Below are 20,384 nucleotides of genomic sequence, written 5' to 3' on the forward strand. Positions count from 1 at the left end.
AATCGTGGAGCGAAATGTAATTCAAGGAAAAATAACTGCTTATTGTAGGGGACATTTTATGATTTGTTTGGTAAAAAACATATGTGCGGATTCAAAAATTAACATCCTGTACAGTAGAGTTTTCCACAGCGGAAGGGTATTTTTTGTCTTGCACCCATTTGAAGGTCATGGAGGTGAAATTTTACCGAACGCGGTGGGTAAAAAAAAACATTCACGTTCACTCGAATACTTTTTGATGGAATGCTGGATGAATTTCACAGTTTCGGCACCAATTACCTTCACGTTTAGTAAATTTTCTCGAGCCAACGGAGAAAATTTCTCTATTCGTCTCGCACTTTTTCCTTGATATAGGGTAAAACGGTACTGAAAGTTGAGTTCGCTCCACGATTACTTGACTTGTTCGCTAAGTTTTCTTCAACTGTTTTCTCCGTGCATGTGAGTTGAGATGCCTGCGAGGAAAGTTTAAGGTATCCATATTACCCCAACTTCCCCTAAATAATGAAAATTATAAAAATTTACAAACAACTCATTGTTTGTGAGAAACTGATTTCTGAAAATTTTAAGTCTACATGAATTTATAATGAATTTATTGTTTATTAATTACTTCAGAGAAAAGGTCAAAACAGAAAATCATTAAAATGGAAGCTGTGACATATAACATTCAATACTAAGGACGGTTTTCTGCCTAAAAGAACAGTCGAAGTGGTTGGCCATATCGGTAAGTCGGTTTTCCCGAAGATATTTGTTGTCAAAAATAAAAATCAAACAATACGAAAAGAATCATTTCCATAACTACATGTTTATTACATTGTAAACATCCTGAGAATGACTGAATTTGGAAAAATTTACTAAAAGATTGTTTTTGTAGTCAGCAAAACGTTCGACCCGGTCGAAAGTGGATTCTTACCAAACCACTCATGCTTGAGGTATTCACATCGTAATGAAGATGTGTAATTGAAGATGTATAATTTTAATGAAGATGTATAATTTTAGCTTCATTCATCACTCCATTACTGAATTGATTGTTGGAGTCTCATTACTCTCTTTTAAGTATTTGACTTTTTCAACCTTGAGGTAGTCCTTGTCTACAGGAGAATTAATGAGAGAAGGAACGAGGATGAGGCATACAAGAAAAGTTTTGAAGGCACGCTGTTTTCACACACTCACGGCACATTCACACTCACCTGGATACGTGCCTCAGGCAATCCAATCTTCTCGGCGAGACGCTCCCGTGCAAACACGTCCGGATAATGTGTCCTCTCGAATTCTGAAAAAAAAGAGATAAGAAAGACGGATTGATACAGACAGACTGCAACAAGTGGTGACTCATTAGGGGTGAATTTTTAACGAATCGAATGAATGTTGTTTTCGAAATAGTGGAACGAATTTTTCGGATTGAGTTGAGGGTGAATTTATTCAAAAGATTTACCTTTTTCCAGGGCATCTATCTGTTCATTGGAGAATGACGTGCGATTGCGCTGGAGTTTGCGTTTCAGCCTCAGTCGTACTTGCGAGTCCTCATCTCCGGATGAATTGTGTTCAGAATTACCGTCCGAAGTTGTCTCCTGTTGATGGGACAATAGAGATCCAGCATCTGTTAAACAAAAAGGGAGGAACTATTCAGTAAAATGCGTTTTTGTGGAATGTAATTTAGTTTCGGGAGTTTTCGAGCTGTTTCAATGGTCTTTTGCTTCCGAACTGCAAGCATTAACATCGTTTAATTTTCACATTTTCTAATTTTGCTTCCACTGATAGAAAAGATTAGTTATTGCTAACCAATGGATTAGGTTGGAGGCTAGGGTCTATTTGGTCTCATCAATTGATCATTCGTTAATAGTTAACGAGAGGCTACTCACTCCATAATTCAGTGACACCATGATTTCGAAATAAAGTCGATTTCGGGTGATTTCAGCGATGATTTGAGCGATTTTGGAAGAAAAGATTTCGGTGATTTCGAGCTTCACGGCAGGTGATCTCATGATTTCGAGTGATTTCATTAATTCGAAATCAGTGATTTCAGAAAAATAAAGGTAATAAATAATAGAGGTGGGACAAAACGAGTTGTATCAAATTATGAAAATCAAAACTGGAAAATAATAACGAATTCGTTTGATTCCACTTCGCCAATCTTCAGCTAACTACGATGAAAAGCGGTCCATTTTCCCATTTTACTACGGCAATGAGTACGGAATTTTATTATCATTGTTGGCGGGGGTGTCAATTTCAAAATCATGAATTACTTGCACGGTTCGCACTACGCTGGCGCCCACGTAGGAAATGCCAGTGTTGGAGAAACGGCCAAGCCTGGCACAAGCCTGGGCTTGCCAAGTCTGGGCGCCCAGGCTTGGACCGAGGTTCGGCCATCCCTGGGGATCAGGGCGTGAGTCTCGGGGGAAGGGCGGGTAAGCGAGCCTTGGTTGACAGATCTGGCCCAGCCTTGGCCGGACATTGGCATGCCGGACCTCGATAACCAATCTTCAGTCAGCGGTGGCCCGGACCTTGGTCATTGGGCTCCAGCCGTTGGTGTAATTGTAAGGGTTAAGTCGTAAGGGTGAGATGATGAGAATGGAATCATAGGGGTGGAATCATAAGGGTAAAATCTGAAGAGTAAAATTGTAAGGGTCAAATCGCAATAATGGAAAGGGGCGAAAAAATCATAAGACTGACATTCTGAGGGTTGAATGGTAAGGGTGGAAACTTGAGGGTAAAATATTAAGGGTGTAATCGTAAAAAAATGGTGACATTGTAGGTGTTGAAGTCACATGTTACTCGCTAATTATTACGAAAAGAAGAAGAATGGTCATTCAACAGTAATCCTAATTGTTATAATTATTATTGTAATTAATAATAATAATTATTATTATTCATTATTGAATTAATTTACCGATTAAACTGTAGTTGAATCACTTAATATTTCTATCAACTGAATAATAAAACATTCAAGTCGAAAAAAACCGAGATGGAATTAATATGGAAGATTTGAAGTAGAGGTTTTACGAATTGCGCGGTAGACTAGTGGTTAGGGCGTCGGATTAGTAGTCGTGAGGTCGTGGGTTCGAGCCCACGTTAGGGGGTAATATTTTAAGTTAACAAAATCGGTTTTTCAGCGATGATTGCGTTAGGGTTTGGTAGGTAGGGCACAATCAATACTAAAAATCATCCTAAAAAATGTTAATTATTTTGTTTTTGTTATTATTGATAATTGCCATGAACAGTTTGGCAGCCAGTGCGGCACCAGTCGCATGCCGGTATTGATTTTTTTTCCTCGTTGAACCTATTACGAATGCTGAGGAGTAATATTAAATTACTTGTATTTCAATCACCCATATTATCATATTCATGTAATTAAGTAATGTTTAATTGAGCCTGGCCAACGACTGGCAATCAACGCTGGGCCGAGATGGGCGCCCAGACCTGGCCCGATGTTATCATTCCAGGTTTCAATCAAGTCCGGCGCGGTCCCGGTTGAGGAACGAGTCCTGAAGTTCGGCAGGCCGGCCACCGGGCTTGGGCCAAGCTCGGCCCATTCGTTTTTTCTTACGTGGGAGCGCCCCACTGATTTCGGTGATTTCATTGATTTCAGACGATTTCACGTGATTTCGGAGATGATTTCGAAAATGATTTCGGAGAGCTGAAATCGCTTGATTTCAGTGATTTCGGAGTGATTTCGGAATGATTTCATGCCATAGTGGCACCGTGATTTCGGGAGTGAGTAGCCCCTCGATAGTTAACAAATACATATTTGAGGAGCCTTGTTTGACGGGGCTTTCATTTTTTAAGTGAACCATTCGTTAACTATCAACGAATATTTATTTGGTCATATTCAACTCTACCATTCGTTAATTGGACTTTTCATCTTATTTGGTATTGATTCTGACGAACTCTGTACAAAATTTCAGATCAATTGGTTCATAAATTTTTCGCGTTTAAATAGTTTTTCACACATATCTGGAAAACTTTCCAACCGATTTTAATAATTTGTTATCTCTTCATATTCAATCAAATGAATATTTTCAATGAAAAAAGAAGGGTTGTAAAGAGAAGATAACTTATGGAAGAGAGTAACATAAGAGAGTACCCGAATTATTACATGTAATGTATTTTATGTATAGTATATTCCGCATAAAAATATTCATGCTTTTTAGATAAAACAAAAATCCAAATTTCAAATTCATTTTTAGTATTTATGAAATCCAGTATTTATGAAACAATAAGAGGGAAGGACCAATCTAGTGAAATGCGTTTCTGTTGAGCGTAATTCAGTTTTGAAAGTTTTTCAAAATAAAAAAAAGGTGAAAAAAGAAGAGCAATTACTCAATTGGAAAGGAAATAACCAAGTTACATGGAACATTTTTTGATGCACTGATGGGAATTTTTAGCTCGAATTTCATGTGAAAATCCTTCTCGTTCTCTACTTCCAAAATAAATTGGAGATTTAATGGTCTATTCTGTAATGAAATAATCAGAACAGATGAGTTAGAAAATTACTTTAAATTTTTTGGTAAATCTCTCCCCGAAACGGGTAGCCTTAGAGTATAAAATTCCGTAGCCTAAATTTTTTTACAACAAAGACTTGTTGGTATTCCTCGATGAGATCAACCGCCAGCTAGAGAAAATGCTTCAACCTAAGTCTATTTGGAGATAGATTGACGGAAGAATGGCAGCAAACATTTTATATCCATCAAATGTCCTACGAAACGCCTTTTCTCCTCTCGCCCCTCTCCCAAAAATACTTAATATTTAAGCTAGAAAGTTCCGTAATAAGTAGTTCATTCCATTGTTCATATCAATGGTCATAAACGTTGATTACATCAAGGTATTTCTTTGCTCATTGTTTGAGATTTTAGAAACAGGCAGTTTATGATTTCTTTTATACTTTTTCAGAACATGAAAAAGTTAAAATTTTTATCGAAATTTCGCAACTATAAAAAATTAAACAAACACCGCGCAAAGTCAAATTCAATAAAAAGGGTGAGTCGGAACTAAAATTGTACGAATCGTCACGTAAACTCTATGATTTGTTCCGTAAAAATTAACCATCCGTCTGATGACTCACCCCTGTAGGAAGAACAAGTCGTTCCGTAATTTTTCCCAAACGATTGAGACATTTTATGGAACGGAACGTAGAAATAACTCACCAGCTTCATAAAAATTGTTGAACGTTCAAGAATTTTTCATTTTGGAGGCATAATAAGTCGGGAAGTTTCTGTAAGATTTTACTTCTTCGGGAAAAATTACGTGACAATTTCATATTTTGTTCGGTGGTGAACCTAAAAATTCACTGAACGTTTTAGATTTCTTCTCTTCCATTCCTATAAAAATTTCCGGAAAATGATTTCCTACCGCGGATTACGTAAATTGTTCCGTAATTTTTACTGAATATTTCTGTTCGTGAAGTTATTATGTATATTTCTCCAATTTTTCCCTTGATTTTCAACGAAAGAATATGTATAAGAACCGCGAAAATTTGCGATCACAGGGAAGCATCGACGAATATTCGGAATGCAAAACAAGGCATTCGAGGTATCAAGAAATTGTTCAATAGTGTGCGTTCACATATACAGCACATGGCTGTCAACCGCCCCGGCGAGGGCCAGCGATTATCTTCCGCCTCTGCGCACCGAGGCGCAGTACGAGGCGCGGTACGGGTTTGCTCTCGCTTCCATCCCGTTTGCATCTCTCCCACCCCACAACCCCGCAGTCGCTCCTTCATTTCTCCCTTGTCCGCTCCAGCATTCCATGCGGCCGTCAGCTGTTCGCTTTCTCGCTTGCCCGCCCTCTAACTGGACGACGCACTCCCTTCTCCCACGAGCTCATCTCCCGCCATTTCAAAATCCTCTTCACGAAATACCAGCACCCTCCTCAGAGATTCGACACCAACACACAAACGCAACGGCCACGTCTTTAAATTAGTGTTCGAATTTGCTAGTGGTGATGATGCTCAACCCGTCCAACTCCCCCCCAACCCTCTCCCAGGCACTGCCCATTCTACGGTATAACTACCAAAACTAGTTGGATCATAGGATCTCCTGATTGCAATTCATCCGATTGCACTCGATTCCGTTCCGGCGCGCTTTCCTATACTGCTTCAACTCCTCTCTGTATACGACGCGTCAACATGTTGTACTCTTTGATGATGAAAATTTGACAGTGATTGGTACAATTTGATTGGAATTTTGTTATTCGCAAATAGCAGTTTATCGGATTATTCTAATCGGTTGAAATGATGTTGGTCAGTTTTTGCGAGGAGGTAGTAATGAGAAGAGCTTTGTTTTGAAATCGAAATAGCGAAAGAAGATGAAAACGCATAATTTAGGAAAAGAATATGCATGGCATATTTTTCATTATAGATAAAAAATGTAGTCGCGAAATTTGATTAAAATAAAGAATGAGGGAACCTTTAAGTTTAGGTTTCTCGGTCATATAAATGGGCTTGAGAAATTTAGAACGAAACTCCTTTAAATATGTGGAGCTAAGGATGAGACTTTCAGCCCAATCCAAAATGCAGTTCAGAACCTTGACTTGCCATTCTTCGGAAATACTCAATCCAAGTTCATGAAGAAACTTCACAGAGAAAAAAAGTGGATAAGTTTTAGAAAAAAGTTTTAGAAAATAATCGTTTAAAATTAATGATCAAAATTGGGATTAATTTTAAACCAAAATATATTTAATTTTAGAAAACATATTTTTTTAAATCGAAAAAAAAAATTCATTTTTTGACGGGGAATTTTATAAAGAGGGGGTTTCATGTGGGTCAGGAGGGGGGATTATACATGGGGGTAGCGATATCCAGGGTGTGGTGGGAAGGAGTCTCATATACGGAGGAATTTTATTCTATGGTGGTGTTATCAATGGGGAGAGTGTTTCACCGAAGGGAGTCTAGGTATGGGGCAGGGTGTCAAAAGGGCGTATTTACATAGGGGGTCATATATATTATTTACTCAAAAATGGTGGTGGGGAGGGAAGAGGAGGGAGGAGGGGGAGGTCTTATATATTTAATGGATTTTATTGAATCCATTAAAGCGAAAGGGAAAGCGTTTTACATAACCCGAGTGGAAATTCCGGTCAGGTCTTGATCAAGTTTGGATCACGTTAGACCTGACAACTGATCAGGTATTGATCAAGTTGACGGATCCGGTCTTGATCAGACATGTTACGCCTCTGACCAATCCGGATTTGATCAGGACGAATGGATCCGAACTTGATCAAGTCAACTGTATGAAAACCGGATGACCTACCTGTCAGTATTAATAACAATTACCAATGATAATTAATCCAAAACAAAAGATAATTCAATTCATTCACCGTAGGCCGCCTCTCTTAATGAATCTCTGCTGTTATTACCTCTGAAAAAGCTTTTTATGTTTTTCCCATGCTGGGGACCGAACCGGGGACCCTATGATTGCTAATCCTATGCCCTAACCACTACGCTATCGTGCTATTACTATTGAGTAAACGGTACATTGCCTATGTGATTTGTATCGGGGTATTCGTTGAATTTACAATTTACGTTGATTATTCCTGATCTCGCGCATGTGCGTATTCTCAGAGATAAAATATGTTCAATTAAATTTTTATTTATTTCATTATTGAATAATAATAACGATAATAACAATAACACTAATAAATAAATAGAAATTTGGTGATTTTTTTCTCAAGATCATTTGCGTGTCAGTTTGATACTCCTCTAATATGTATTTACGGCATCATCATCTCTCCCTTCTGTACATTTGAGAAGGGCTGGCTGTTAATTAAATTGATTAATTAGATTAAATTCATTGAATTAAATTAATTTAATTTAATTCATTTTAATTATAGTATAATGATTCTTTTTAAAGATTGAAAATAATTATTGATAATGGTTGATAAAATTTAATTTGAATAGTATAATAATAGTTAATTAAATTGTCTGAAAAACTTACTAAAATTAATGTCGGGTGGACCGGATCTGAATCTAATCATTTTCTCCTCAATTGACCCCGTTCAAATGCCGATCAAAGATATCAAATCCGAATTTGATCAAATTGGCGTCAGGCAGCCGACCTCAGGGTGAGATCGTGCCTACCTGATCAGAACTTGATCTGAATCATGCTGCAGTTTTTCGGATTCGATCTACTGGATCAGAATTTGGTTAGGTTCTCATCAGACATCATTATTTGATCATGTCTACCTGATCAGAACTTGATTTGAACCCGCCTATAGTTTTTCGAATCCGATCTGCTAGATCAGAACTTGGTCAGGTTCTCATCAGGAATCACCGGATCAGTCGAACCTTACGAATACCTGATCAAATTCTGATCGTGCGTCAGGTGGACCTGAAGCAAATTCCACTTGGGTAAAGGGGTATAGGTGTGGGGCAGGGTGTCAAAAGGGCGTATTTACATGGGGGTCATATATATTGTAATTATCCTGCCTAATGAGGGCTCACAGACAGGTTACAATAAATTCTTTTGCACTTCTAGGTATAGGATTATGTTACACTTTATTATTACACTTCTAGGGAAGTGAGTTAGGGAAGACGTTCTGAAAATCATCACTCTCTGGATTACTCAAATTATGACTTTTATTCAGTACATTTCTCAGTGTTCATGGATTATTAACTAGTCTCTCTTTTTTTTTACTCCTAATTCGCATGTTTGTATGCTCTTTGGTACACTCGAGTGGTCAGGGGGCCTAGTATTATATTTCAGCAATTAATACCTGTTGCCTCGTGGAACATGGGCTCCTAACCTCCCAGCCTCGACTTGCAGACGATGTCTCCTCCTGTCTATTTCCCCCTCGAATGTGTGTTTTGGGCCAGCAGATTCACTGACGCGACTCTTCTCTCTCCTCTACTCTATAACTCTGGAAAGTCTTAAATTATGCAACTTTTCCCTTTTGCTAATAAATCTCAGCTCACAGGTCACTGGCACATGAGCCGGAAGTCGAGAGAGAGAGATCCCTCGATCAGGGTCGATGGCGCCAGCCGTCCCCCGGGACGCTACGGTATCCCTTTTTCGTCGGCGGATGGCGCCTCGAGTATCAAATTATCCTTTTACCAGTCCATCCCGTCGATTACAACCGACGGCGACTACGCTCGAGCGCGCCTTGTCATACCCTTCTGCCAGACCAGACGTGATCTCCACGCTGGTCGCTTGAATGACCAAGGCGTCGCCGTCGGCTGTCCTCTGGACCTCTCTGCCTGCGATGAGCTACCACTAATTGAGTCCTCGTCTTAATCTATTACTATTGGCCTACTTGTAATGACTACTTCAAAAACGTAATCTCCCTTTATCAAAACTCATTCTCTCTTGAAGCCATAAGACTTATTCGAAAAACTTATTCTCTTTTACATAAAAAAACGTATTCCCTTGTTAAATCAAAAACTTATTCTCTTTTAAATCAAAAAACTTATTCTTTTTTAAATAAAAAAAAAACTTATTCTCTTTTAAGTAAAAAAAAAACTTATTCTCTTTCAAATAAAAAATACTGAAATAATACTCAAATAAGGTACTAATACTCAAAAAAAATTTTCTTCTTCCTCCTTCTTTTCGACCCGAGAGTGTGAGAGCTACAGCGATTACCTAGGGGTTGTGGATTCTCTCGGCTCTCTCCCTGGTACCGCTGGTCTCTTCCGACAGGGCTGCCGCTTATTTCCTCTGGCGGGCTTCGATGTACATTTTGCATGTCCCCGTTGTTACTGTCAGTCTCCAGCAAGTGGGGCAGTAACCTCTGAGGTTCTTCCTCTTTATTTCAGCAGTGCAGTCGTCGGGGTGATGTCCAGATTCGAAGCAGAGAGGGCACATGTCCCCGTTCTCCTCCACGTATTTGCGAGGGGAGGGGCGCCTCTTTGCTTCTTTAGCTCGAGCTGCTGGTTTACCCCCGGCGATCTGCTTCGAGCTCGAGGTGCTGGGTTTCGGTGAGGCTGGTGTGGCCTCCGTCTCCAGCTGGGACGGGCTTGGACCCCTTTGGTTCTTCCCTTCACGTCTCTTCTTCCTCCTCTCAGCCTCCTTTCGATTATTCTCCAGTCTCTTCATGGCCTGGTGGAGGCGTCCCTCGAGTCGGGCCCTCGCCAGTCCATGGGGGTAGGGGCAACTCTCCGTAGTCACTCCCAGGGTGTTACAGAGGTGACAAAAGTGATTTCCCAGGTTCTTGGGGCACTTTCTCCAGCTGTGTCCGACTTGGGAGCAGTTGATGCATCCTGTCGGTGCGTTTGGCTTCTTCCACGCTGGTCTTTCCGTTTTCTAAGGTGTTTCGGTGCTCTTCTGGGTGTTGTTGCCTTCTCCGAGCTCTCGCGGATTAGGGCGAGCCGCCTCCTTGAGTGTCTCGGTGTCTTTGGCCTTTTCCCGGGTTTGCTCTGGGCTACAGCTCGAGCTTGGGGATTTTTCCCCCACCTGGTCGAATAGCACCCACATTTCCTCTTCCTCAGACCCCTGGGGTGAATTCTCCGCCTGTTGCGGACCTGTCAAGTCGCTTTCCGACTCTTCCAGCGACATGATCTCCAGCATCTGGCTCACCTTAACCTCTTCCTCTGGCCCGTGGCTTGTTCCTTCCGCAGCCAGCCTCTGTTCCCTAGCCCTCCTCAGCTCCTCCCCCCTTTTCCTTTCGAATTCCTTCCGACTACGAGCGGTGCCAGCTGCTGCTCGCTTCTCTAACTCTGTGGTGAAGGCTTGGGTCCCTGATACGAGCTTCTCCTGGCTCTTCACGTTCTCTCCGTCCTTTTTTTCTATAACAGAACAGAGATTATTATTTTGTCGGGTTTGTGGGGGTTCGGAAATGCCATTTACGTCAGGTAAGTGGGATTTGGGACAAGGTTTGAGGTATTGAATGTGTGAGGATCCTGCCGCATTCCCTTGGGCATCCGACAATTCGACTACATTGGGGCTGACCACTCGAGTGATTTTAAAAGGCCCTGTGTATCTTTTTGCAAAGTTTGCAGTCTTGTTATTAGCTGCTTTAGAAAGGGTTCGGTGTTTCTTGTACACCATGTCCCCTTCCTCATATTCCACAGTCCGACGGGAGCGATTACAATATCTCGCCTGTCGTTGTGACGCTTTGCTGATCCTCGTGGCAGTCATGTTCCTCAGTTCGTCCATTTTCCTCATCCTGTCCATATGTTCCTGTCTCTCTGGAGCGTCCAGTTGGATGTCGGCTGCTTCTAGTTTCTTCAGGGTGTGAGCTGACTTCGGCTCTCGTCCCAAGTTCAGATAAGCGGGGCTTATTCCTAGAGATATGTGTGTTGCCGTGTTGTAGGCAAATTGAAACTCTGGTATTTTCTGGTCCCACTCTCAATGGTCTGGCGATATGTACGTCGAGATCATAACCTTGAGATTTGGATTGACACGCTCCACCGGATTCACCTGGGCGTGATATGGTGGTGTGTACACTCGAGTGATCTCCAAGTCCTCCATCAGTCGTGTCAGAGCTTGATTCTTGTAGTGAGTGCCGTTATCGGTTAGGAATACCTTTGGTGTACCCCACCGATGTATCACTCGCTCCTTGAAGGCTTTTCCAATTGTTTTCGCGTTCACTTTTGGTACTGGCACGCATTCTATCCATCTGGTGAAGAGGTCCTCGAATAGCAATTTCCAGCAGCTGTTTCCGGGTATGGTCACATTGCGTCTGTAGCTACCACCTCCCAAGGTTGGCTGTGTCTCTCTTCCATAATTCCCGCTGGCTTTAGCTGGTTGATTTTTTGCTCAGCACACGTTATGCAGTCTCTTACGTAATATTTTACGTCTCGAAACATTTCAGGCCAATAATAGATCTTGGAGGCGCGTAGATATGTCTTATCCACTCCTCCATGGCCTGCTTGTGGCTCGTCATGACATTGCTCGAGCACAAGGTGTTGCTGGTGTGGTGGAACTACCAGTTTCCATGCTTCTTCATCAATTTCGTTGCCAATTTTTAGGGGATCTGGTCTGAAGTAGTATAACTTCTCACCTTTTATGTGGTAGTTACTATTCTCTTCAGGTTTCGACTGTACCAAGTCGTACTTGGCTTGGTACCAGCTTGGCTCTATTGGATCTCCCAGAGGGTCTACTGCCGCCTCTTCATCGGGTTCGAGGTCCTCGTACAGCCTTGACAGTGCGTCTGCAGCTTCATTTTCTATTCCTCGTCGATATTCTATCGTCATGTTGTAGCCTGAGAGGTCCAGTGCCCACCTGGCTAGTCGTCCAATCGGATCCTTGAGGTTGTGTAGCCACCTCAAGCTGCTGTGGTCAGTAACTACTGTGAAGTGGAATCCCTCGAGGTATGCCCTATATTTTCTGACCGCCCAGAGTACTGCCAGGCATTCTTGCTCTGTTACACTGTACCTTTGTTCTGGTCCAGTGAGAGCTTTTCCTGCGCAAGCTATTAGCCTCTCTGATTCTTCGTCTTTTTGTATCAGTACTGCTCCAATGCCTGTGCCACTGGCGTCAGTGTACAGTATGAATGGTAGGGTGAAATCAGGGTAGTGCAGCGTCGCTGCATGTTCGGACTCAGTTTTTGCGGATTGGGACGCCTCCTCTTCCTCCTTTCCCCAGTACCATTCTACTTTGGCACTCGTCAGCTTATAAAGAGGCCTAGATACTCGTGTGATATTCTTCAAGTGGCGATGATACCAGTTGATCATTCCATTGAATCTTCTCAGCTCCTTCACGTTTTTTGGTGGAGGATACTCGAGTATGGGTCTCAATTTTTCTGGATCTGGTCTGAGTCTATCTCTGTTCACCAGGAAACCCAGGAATCTGACTTCTTGGCAGCAAAATTCGCATTTTTTCAGGTTCAGCACCAGTCCTGCATCTTTGATGATTCCTAATACCTTTTCCAGTATCTCGAGGTGTTGCTCAAAGCTTTTTGTGACCAAAATTACGTCGTCCAGGAATGTGAAGGTGTTTGACCCTAGCTTTGGGCCGAAAAGTTTGTCCATCAGCCTCTGGAATGTTGCGGGTGCATTGCATATGGCATTCTAGTGAATTGTAAGAGTCCTCTTCCCTCCACTGCGAATGCCGTCCTGGCTTTACTTTTCTCCTCGAGTGGTATCTGGTGATAAGCAGCTTTCAGGTGCAGTGTGGTGATGTAGTGGGCCTCATGGAGCTTGTCCAGTATTGAGGTGATGTTCGGGAGGGGATATGCGTCTTTTCGTGTCAGGGCATTTAGCACCCTGTAGTCCACGCAAAATCTCCACGAACCATCTGGTTTTTTCACCATCACTGGGCGGCTGGCGCATGGGGATTCTCCTTCTTCCACGATCCCCATGCTCATCATCCTGTCTACTTCGGCGAGTAGTGCCTCCATGACGATCGGTGATCTTCTCGGCATTCGCTGCTTCACTGCTCTTTCATCCTGAGCAAGGACGATATGCTCGGCGATTTGTATTGGCTGAGTTAAGTCTTTTGGCAGTTGATCTTCCCACTTTTATAGTAGGCGTTTTAATTGCTCGAGCTGTGGGTCATTCAGTTCTTGAATCCCAAAGCACGTGCTGATCGTTGCCATTCCTTCCTCTGCTCGTACAATCGGGTGGGTTAGGTCCACTCCACCCACCAGACTCTTTTTTTTCCATTGATGTTAACTCCGTAATGGGTGATGAAGTCCATACCTAGGATACAGTCTGTTCTCAGATGCTCTACCACGACAGCAGGGAACCAGTCACTTACTCCGTCGATTGCGATGGGGAACATAGCTTCTCCATGGATCTTTTCAGGTGCTCCATTGGCCATGGCGACGTACTCTGACTTGGTGGGTGATCTTTTCTTCATGATCAGGTTTAATTCTTTCATTATCACCTTTCCCACCCTGCCAAAGACGGTCAGGGCTGCTCCTGTGACCAGCAGTGCCGCGAGGCCTCTATTTCCCCCTTTTATCCGGGCAAGAATCCTTTTCTTGCTTCCTTTCTGGATCACTTGTTCCGGTTGTGGTGGAAAATCCTCGAGTTTCGTCTTTCTTTTGTGTTTTTCTTTATTATTATTTTTGTCTTGCTTCTTCGAGTGTCGCGAGTCGTCGGCCTTCTCGAGGGGATGATTTTGGTCTCTCTGTGCCTTTGCGTTGCTGACTTCTTCGGTTTCTAGAGGGTCTAGATCCAAAAATTCAATGCCAACAATGTTCTTTTCACTCGTGCAGCTGTCTTCCTCAGTCTCTTCGTTATCTGGCACCTCGTAGTAGGTCCAGATGTCTTCTTTGGGACTGATTATCACTTCAGCCACCTTTTCCACTGGTTCTATTTTCTTTGGGGGTCCCATTGATTTAGATTCTGGTGGTGGTGGTGAACGTGTTGCTGTTTTTGCAGTCGCCTCCTTGCTGATTTGCTGTGGACTCTGTGGGGCGGGGTTATTACCAGTGTCGAGTCTTACTACTGGTGCCCCTAGGCGTTTTTTGATGCCTTGCAGCCACAGTTGTCGATGAGCACCCCTTCCCTTCCACACGCCACACAGAGAGTGATTTTTGTGCCTGTGCAGTTTCGCTTGGAGTGTCCATCTGTTGATCCACAGTTTCGACAGAAGTACGGATATCTTGGCTTATATGGTGGGGTGGATGTTGTCACTGGAGATCCTGACTGGGTTGACGCTGGCCTTGGGCTGGCGTTTGTTGCCTGGCCACTCGGTTGTTTTTGCTGCCTTGCAGGTTCAGACACTGGTGCTAGCCCACTCGAGTTGACTCCGTTCCCCGTTTTCTTTTTCTTCTTTTTCTTTTCTGCTGGCCCTTTCTTTGCTGGCGTCTCTGAGACTTCGTGCACCGCCCCTTTTTTGCTCAGGGTTTCATTTTGTGCTTGCTTTGCCCCAGCTGCTGTGGAGTTTTTGGTACTCGACTTTTCCGGGTGGTGGTCGATAATTTTTATTCTTTCTCCACCTTTTCTCCTCCTTGGCTGCCAGCTCTGCCAATTACTCGAATGTGTCAAAGTCCTTTGGACCGATTTTAACGTTGTACTCTGGTCTCAATCCACTGTAGGCCCTCCTGAGTTGTTTTTTCTCGCCTGGGGGCTTTTTCGATTGCCAGCTCGTCTGGACCTTGATTTCGTCGACGAATATCTTCTTCAATGTCTTCATCATCCGCCCTTGCTGCGTATCAGCTTCTGAAGGCCTTGATGAAGTCTTTCCAGCTTTTCCAGTACTTTTTATTGATTCTGTACCAGGTTAGGGGTCTTCCTTTCAATACTTCTGGTAAAACCCCAAGTCTCTCTTTGCCAGAAATGTCAGCTGACTTGAGTTTCTCGTCGAGTTGGTCCAGGAAATCGTTTGGGCTTAATTCGTCTGTATTTTTAAAAGCTATTTTCCATTTCCTTGCGACCGCGCCGATGTCTCGACTCTTTTTGTGGCTTTTTTTCTTGTTTTTCTTTGCTTTTTTTTTTCTGGACACTTCTTCTTCGCCGCCGGATGAGTCCATGGACTCTTCGCTGGACGATTCGGTGTCCGATTCTTCTGATCTTGAGCTTGTGGAAGTTTTCCGGCGGATTTTCCGTATTTCCGTCTTCTTGGATTTCTCCTTGGGCCTCTGGTTTCCTCTTCTGGAGTGTTCTCGCTTTGTACTCGAGTTCTTTCTTTCCTTTCGCTCTTCCTCTTCTGAGGAGCTACTCGAAGATTCCTCGGTCTCTGTCGTCGATACTATTTCCACATCACTGATGTCTTCACATCGTGTGGAGGAACCTTTTAGCCCTTGGCTCTTTTTCTCTGCTCCTTTTGAGAGTGAGACACCCCTTTTTGAGGTTTCTTCCTTCTCTTTTGGAGCTGCACTCTTTGTTTTGTTGGAGGGTGTCCCCTTCGTCTTAGTTGCCTGCTTCGTTGAGATTTTATCACCCTTTTCTGGCTCTTCTTGGGCCGGGGGCAAATTTATATCTTGTATTTGTTGAATCCAGGCGTCTTGGAATGTTTGCTGCATCAGTGAGTATTGGATTGGATCCATTCCTCGAGGACAGTCTGGAATAATGATCATTGGGATGCCTTTGGTACCCCCAGAGGTAGGCCTTAATAGACTCGCCTCTGCTGCTCGAGAGGAGGACCTTCGGCTTCTTCGTCGTTGTTCTCTACGACGTTTCAGTGCCTCTTCTTCTCCTCGCATTTCCTCGGGGGTCTGAAGCAGTCTCTGTCTCTCTTTCTCACATTCTTTCCTCACTTTATCGATGTAGCTTCGATCCAAGCCGTGCACCTTTCCTTCTACACTTCCCTCGTGTAAAAGAGCCCGCATTGCGTCGACCGCATCAGTCCCTTGGGTCCCAGAGGCTTCACTTCGGTACCCGGGAATGCTTCTACTTTTTTCTAGGGCGCTTGTTCCGGCTGACCATGGCTGTGGGGGTTGGAGGTTGTGTCCTTCCCTCTTCCTCCGTTCGTCAGTGTCGGAATCTCCCTTGGTGTTGAGTTTTCGCCTTGCTGTGCCCGTCGTTTGGACTGGGTCTCCGTTTTCTTTGCGTGGTGTGTAAAATGGTGTACGTGGTGTATCATGGGCCCTATCTTCGTCGGTCCAGGTGATTCTCACATCGCCCAGATTTATGGGTTGGGCTCTTACGTACCGATCTCTGATTGTCGTTCTATCTCCCTCAGAATTCGCTGGCATTTGCTCGAGCAGACGACGCACTTCCTCATCAGTAGTGTCGTCAAGCCAGGCTACGATTTCTGTTTGTCGGAGTCGACACCACGCCCTTGTGCCAATGACTTTAGGGTCCCCCTCATCGTTGAGAGTTTCTTTGATCCCTTCGTTCATCACCTCCCGGAGGAGAGCGTTTTCCTCCTCCTCTGGGGTTCGTTCGGGCAGCGGGTTTACTACCACGTCGTGGTCAGACGTTTTCTCGTCCCCTGCCATCGTTGACAATTTTCCACTTCACGTGAATTTTTCCAATCCCCTTGCTTGGACTTTATCGCACGTCTCGTCCCTCGCTGGATTGTCAAGTCACTGCTCACGACCTTGGTGTTGCGTTTGTTGTTGCCACGGGGCAGTCCCACGTTGTTGTCCTCCGTGGATCCATGCGTGAATGTCACACAAAGAGAGAATTAGCAGTTTATTTTGAGAGAGTTTCTATTTTCTACTTTGTTTCCGATTTTATTGGGGTGATAAATTTTATTGCTCGAGTCAATGTTTCGATGTTATTTATTTTGTAGGATTACCGTTTGAAATATTTTGAATTTACTTGATTTCTATTCTTCGCGTTTCAGATAATTTCCATTTTCGACATTTTATTTTCGCAGTATTATGATATCTAATAGGATAATTAACCTCACTCGCTGTGCCCTTTCACGGGCCGCGTGGCGGGGAATTGCGACTTTATTACTCGTTTTGTTATAGTTTACTTATCGGGATGTTATTATTCGCGCTCCGAAGTCGTGAAATTCTATTTCGGTAATTTTCTCGAGATTTTCCAAATTTTTCAAATTTTTAATTTTTAGTGCATTTTGTATTTTAATAACTCTGAAATTTTCAATGATTTGTTTAAGGGTTAAATTCTTAATGATTTTTAGATTTGAATTTTGATTTCTAATTTTGATTTTAAATTCTGACTTTAGTTTTTAATTTTAATTTTTTATCTTAATTTTGGGGTTTTCTAATCCTTCAATTCCAAAACTCACATCCCCACAAGGGATGCCATTTGTGACGATGCTGCCTGATGAGAGCTCACAGACAGGTTACAATAAATTCTTTTGCACTTCTAGGTATAGGATTATTCGTTAAATCTATTAATAAAGGCGTGCAGTAGGGAAGTGAGTTAGGGAAGACGTTCTGAAAATTATCACTCTCTGGATTACTCAAATTATGACTTTTATTCAGTACATTTCTCAGTGTTCATGGATTATTAACTAGTCTCTCTTTTTTTTACTCCTAATTCGCATGTTTGTATGCTCTTTGGTACACTCGAGTGGTCAGGGGGCCTAGTATTATATTTCAGCAATTAATACCTGTTGCCTCGTGGAACATGGGCTCCTAACCTCCCAGCCTCGACTTCCAGACGATGTCTCCTCCTGTCTATTTCCCCCTCGAATGTGTGTTTTGGGCCAGCAGATTCACTGACTCGACTCGTCTCTCCTCTACTCTATAACTCTCACTAGTCTTAAATTATGCAACTTTTCCCTTTTGCTAATAAATCTCAGCTCACAGGTCACTGGCACATGGGCCGGAAGTCGAGAGAGAGAGATCCCTCGATCAGGGTCGATGGCGCCAGCCGTCCCCCGGGACGCTACAGTGTCCCTTTTTCGTCGGCGGATGGCGCCTCGAGTATCAAATTATCCGTTTACCGGTCCGTCCCGTCGATTACAACCGACGGCGACTACGCTCGAGCGCGCCTTGTCACAATATGTACTCGAATTGAGGGGTGGTGGGAGGGGGGAGGCTTTATATATGGGGGGATTTTATTGAATGGTGGTTTTATCAATGGGGAGAAAGTTTAACATAAGGGAGTTTAGGTCTGGGGCAGGGCGTCAGAAGGGCGTATACGGAAGGATTTTATTGAATGGTGGTGTTATCAATGGGGAGTTTTATATTAGGGGGTCTAGGTGTGGGGCAAGGTGTGAATTTATACGATTACCTAGGGGCGAAATGGGTATTTCAAAAACTTATACAATTTAATAGGGGCAAAATGGGTATTTCGTGAACTCATACGATTTCATAGGGGCAAAATGAGCCTTTCGTGAACTTATACGATTTAATAGTGGCAAAATGAGTATTTCGTGACTTTCTATGGTTTCATCGGGGCAAAATGGGTCTTTTGTGAACTTATACAATTTAATAGGGGCAAAATGGGTATTTCGTGAACTTATGCGGTTCCATGGGGGCAAAATGGGTCTTTTGTGAACTTATACGATTTCATAGGGGCGAAATGGGTTTTTCTCGAACTTATACGACTTCATAGGGGCAAAACAGGGTTTTCATGAACCCGTACGATCTTATAGGGACAAGATGGGTCTTTCATGAAATATAATTTGGGGAGAAGAGGATTTTTTTATCGAGAACTTGATAAAACTCCCCTCTTCGCTCTTCCCCCCAAATTTTCAATAAAAATTTGCTACCTTCCTTACTTCCGGAGATATTTTTGAAAAACTCACCAAAACTCAATTTTTTTGGTTGTGAATTATCAATAGATTCCCCCCTGAGAAATTGTGTAAGATTCCCAAATACCCATTTTGCCCCTGAAAAATCGCATAAGTTTACGAAATACCCATTTTGCCCCTAAAAATCGTATAAGTTTACGAAATATCCATTTTGCCCCTACAAAATCGCATAAGTTTACGAAATACCCCTTTTGCCCCTATGGAATCGTATAAGTCCGCGAAATACCCATTTTACCCCTAAGAAATCGTATGAGTTCATGGAATACCCATTTTGCCTCTATGAAATCGTATAAGACTACGAAATAGCCTTTTTGCCCCTATGGAATCGTATAAGTTCGCGAAATATCCATTTCGCCCCTATAGATCACATAAGTTTACACCCTGCCCCACATCGAGACCCCCTTATGTAAAACCCTCTGCCCATTGATAGAATCACCATTTAATAAGATCCCCCGTATATAAGACCTCCGCCTCCCCCATTTTTGAGTAAATGATACATCTGACCCCATCTACATATGCCCTCTTGACACCCTGCCCCCCACCTGGACTCCCTTATGTAAACGCCCCCTCCAGTTATAAAATGTCAAATATATCAAACCCCCCTCACATGTGAAATTCCCGATATTTGGGCAGCCCTCCCTATGTATGGGGCACTTGCGCCCTTTAAATACTTCGGCTGCAATTTTTTAGTTCAATCTGAAAATTTTCTAAAATTAAGAAAAATTCAGCACTGGTTTTAGAAAATATTTATTCTTAAAAACAATCCCCAAATCGTTTAACTTTTATGATCCCACCAAGGATAAAGCTTTAGAACAGAAGTTTCTAAAATCTAGAAACTAGTTTCTAAAGCTTATCCACTTTTTTTCTCTGTATTGAAATGAGTAGATTTCCATCCTAATTTCATCATGAAGTTTAAACCAAAATGATATTCTCGATCGTACGTTCTCAACTAATGTCAACTTTGATCGATTATCAAGTTTTTATTTTTGGATGTATTTGTCGTGTAGACAAATAGAAATAATATACATGTCTGTATTGAGACATTTTTATTAAAATGTTGAAGAGGAAATGGTTATTTGGCACTCCGGAAAGTCCAAACTGATTTGAGATCATTTCCCGAATGCTCCATTGCAACCTGTGAAACTCTCCCTTAGGCCCCGGATTTGGTTAATTGCGTTATTGTTGAATATACGCATATTCAGCATTGTCAGCGTGATATTCATTAGGCGTAACTGGATTATGCCAACCAAGTGCCAAAACATAAACAGTTAATTGTTGGAAGTGCTTTCGGGCCATATTTCGACGTGGTCCGGCCGAATACTTAACTCTAACTCTTGTCATCCCATCTCACATAAAATTGGCCAAGAATTTCACGGATAGAATTTTTAGAATTTC

At 42.7% G+C, this 20,384-nt stretch overlaps 1 protein-coding gene across 1 annotated transcript in view; it reads right to left on the reverse strand.

Annotated features, from left to right (window-relative positions):
- Nucleotides 1-20,384, reverse strand: part of LOC107040375 (paired box protein Pax-6) — a 91,866-nt gene that overhangs the window by 16,166 nt on the left and 55,316 nt on the right. Inside the window, exons 5-6 of the mRNA XM_029126254.1 lie at nt 1,430-1,594; nt 1,185-1,267 (exon numbers count right to left, since the gene is read on the reverse strand). Of these exons, the coding sequence (XP_028982087.1) occupies nt 1,185-1,267; nt 1,430-1,594 (248 nt within the window). The remainder of the gene's footprint in view (nt 1-1,184; nt 1,268-1,429; nt 1,595-20,384) is intronic.

The sequence above is a fragment of the Diachasma alloeum genome, unplaced genomic scaffold (assembly GCF_001412515.2).
Source record: "Diachasma alloeum isolate Michigan unplaced genomic scaffold, Dall2.0 Dall_scaffold_00328, whole genome shotgun sequence".
Classification (NCBI taxonomy): Eukaryota; Metazoa; Arthropoda; class Insecta; order Hymenoptera; family Braconidae; genus Diachasma; species Diachasma alloeum.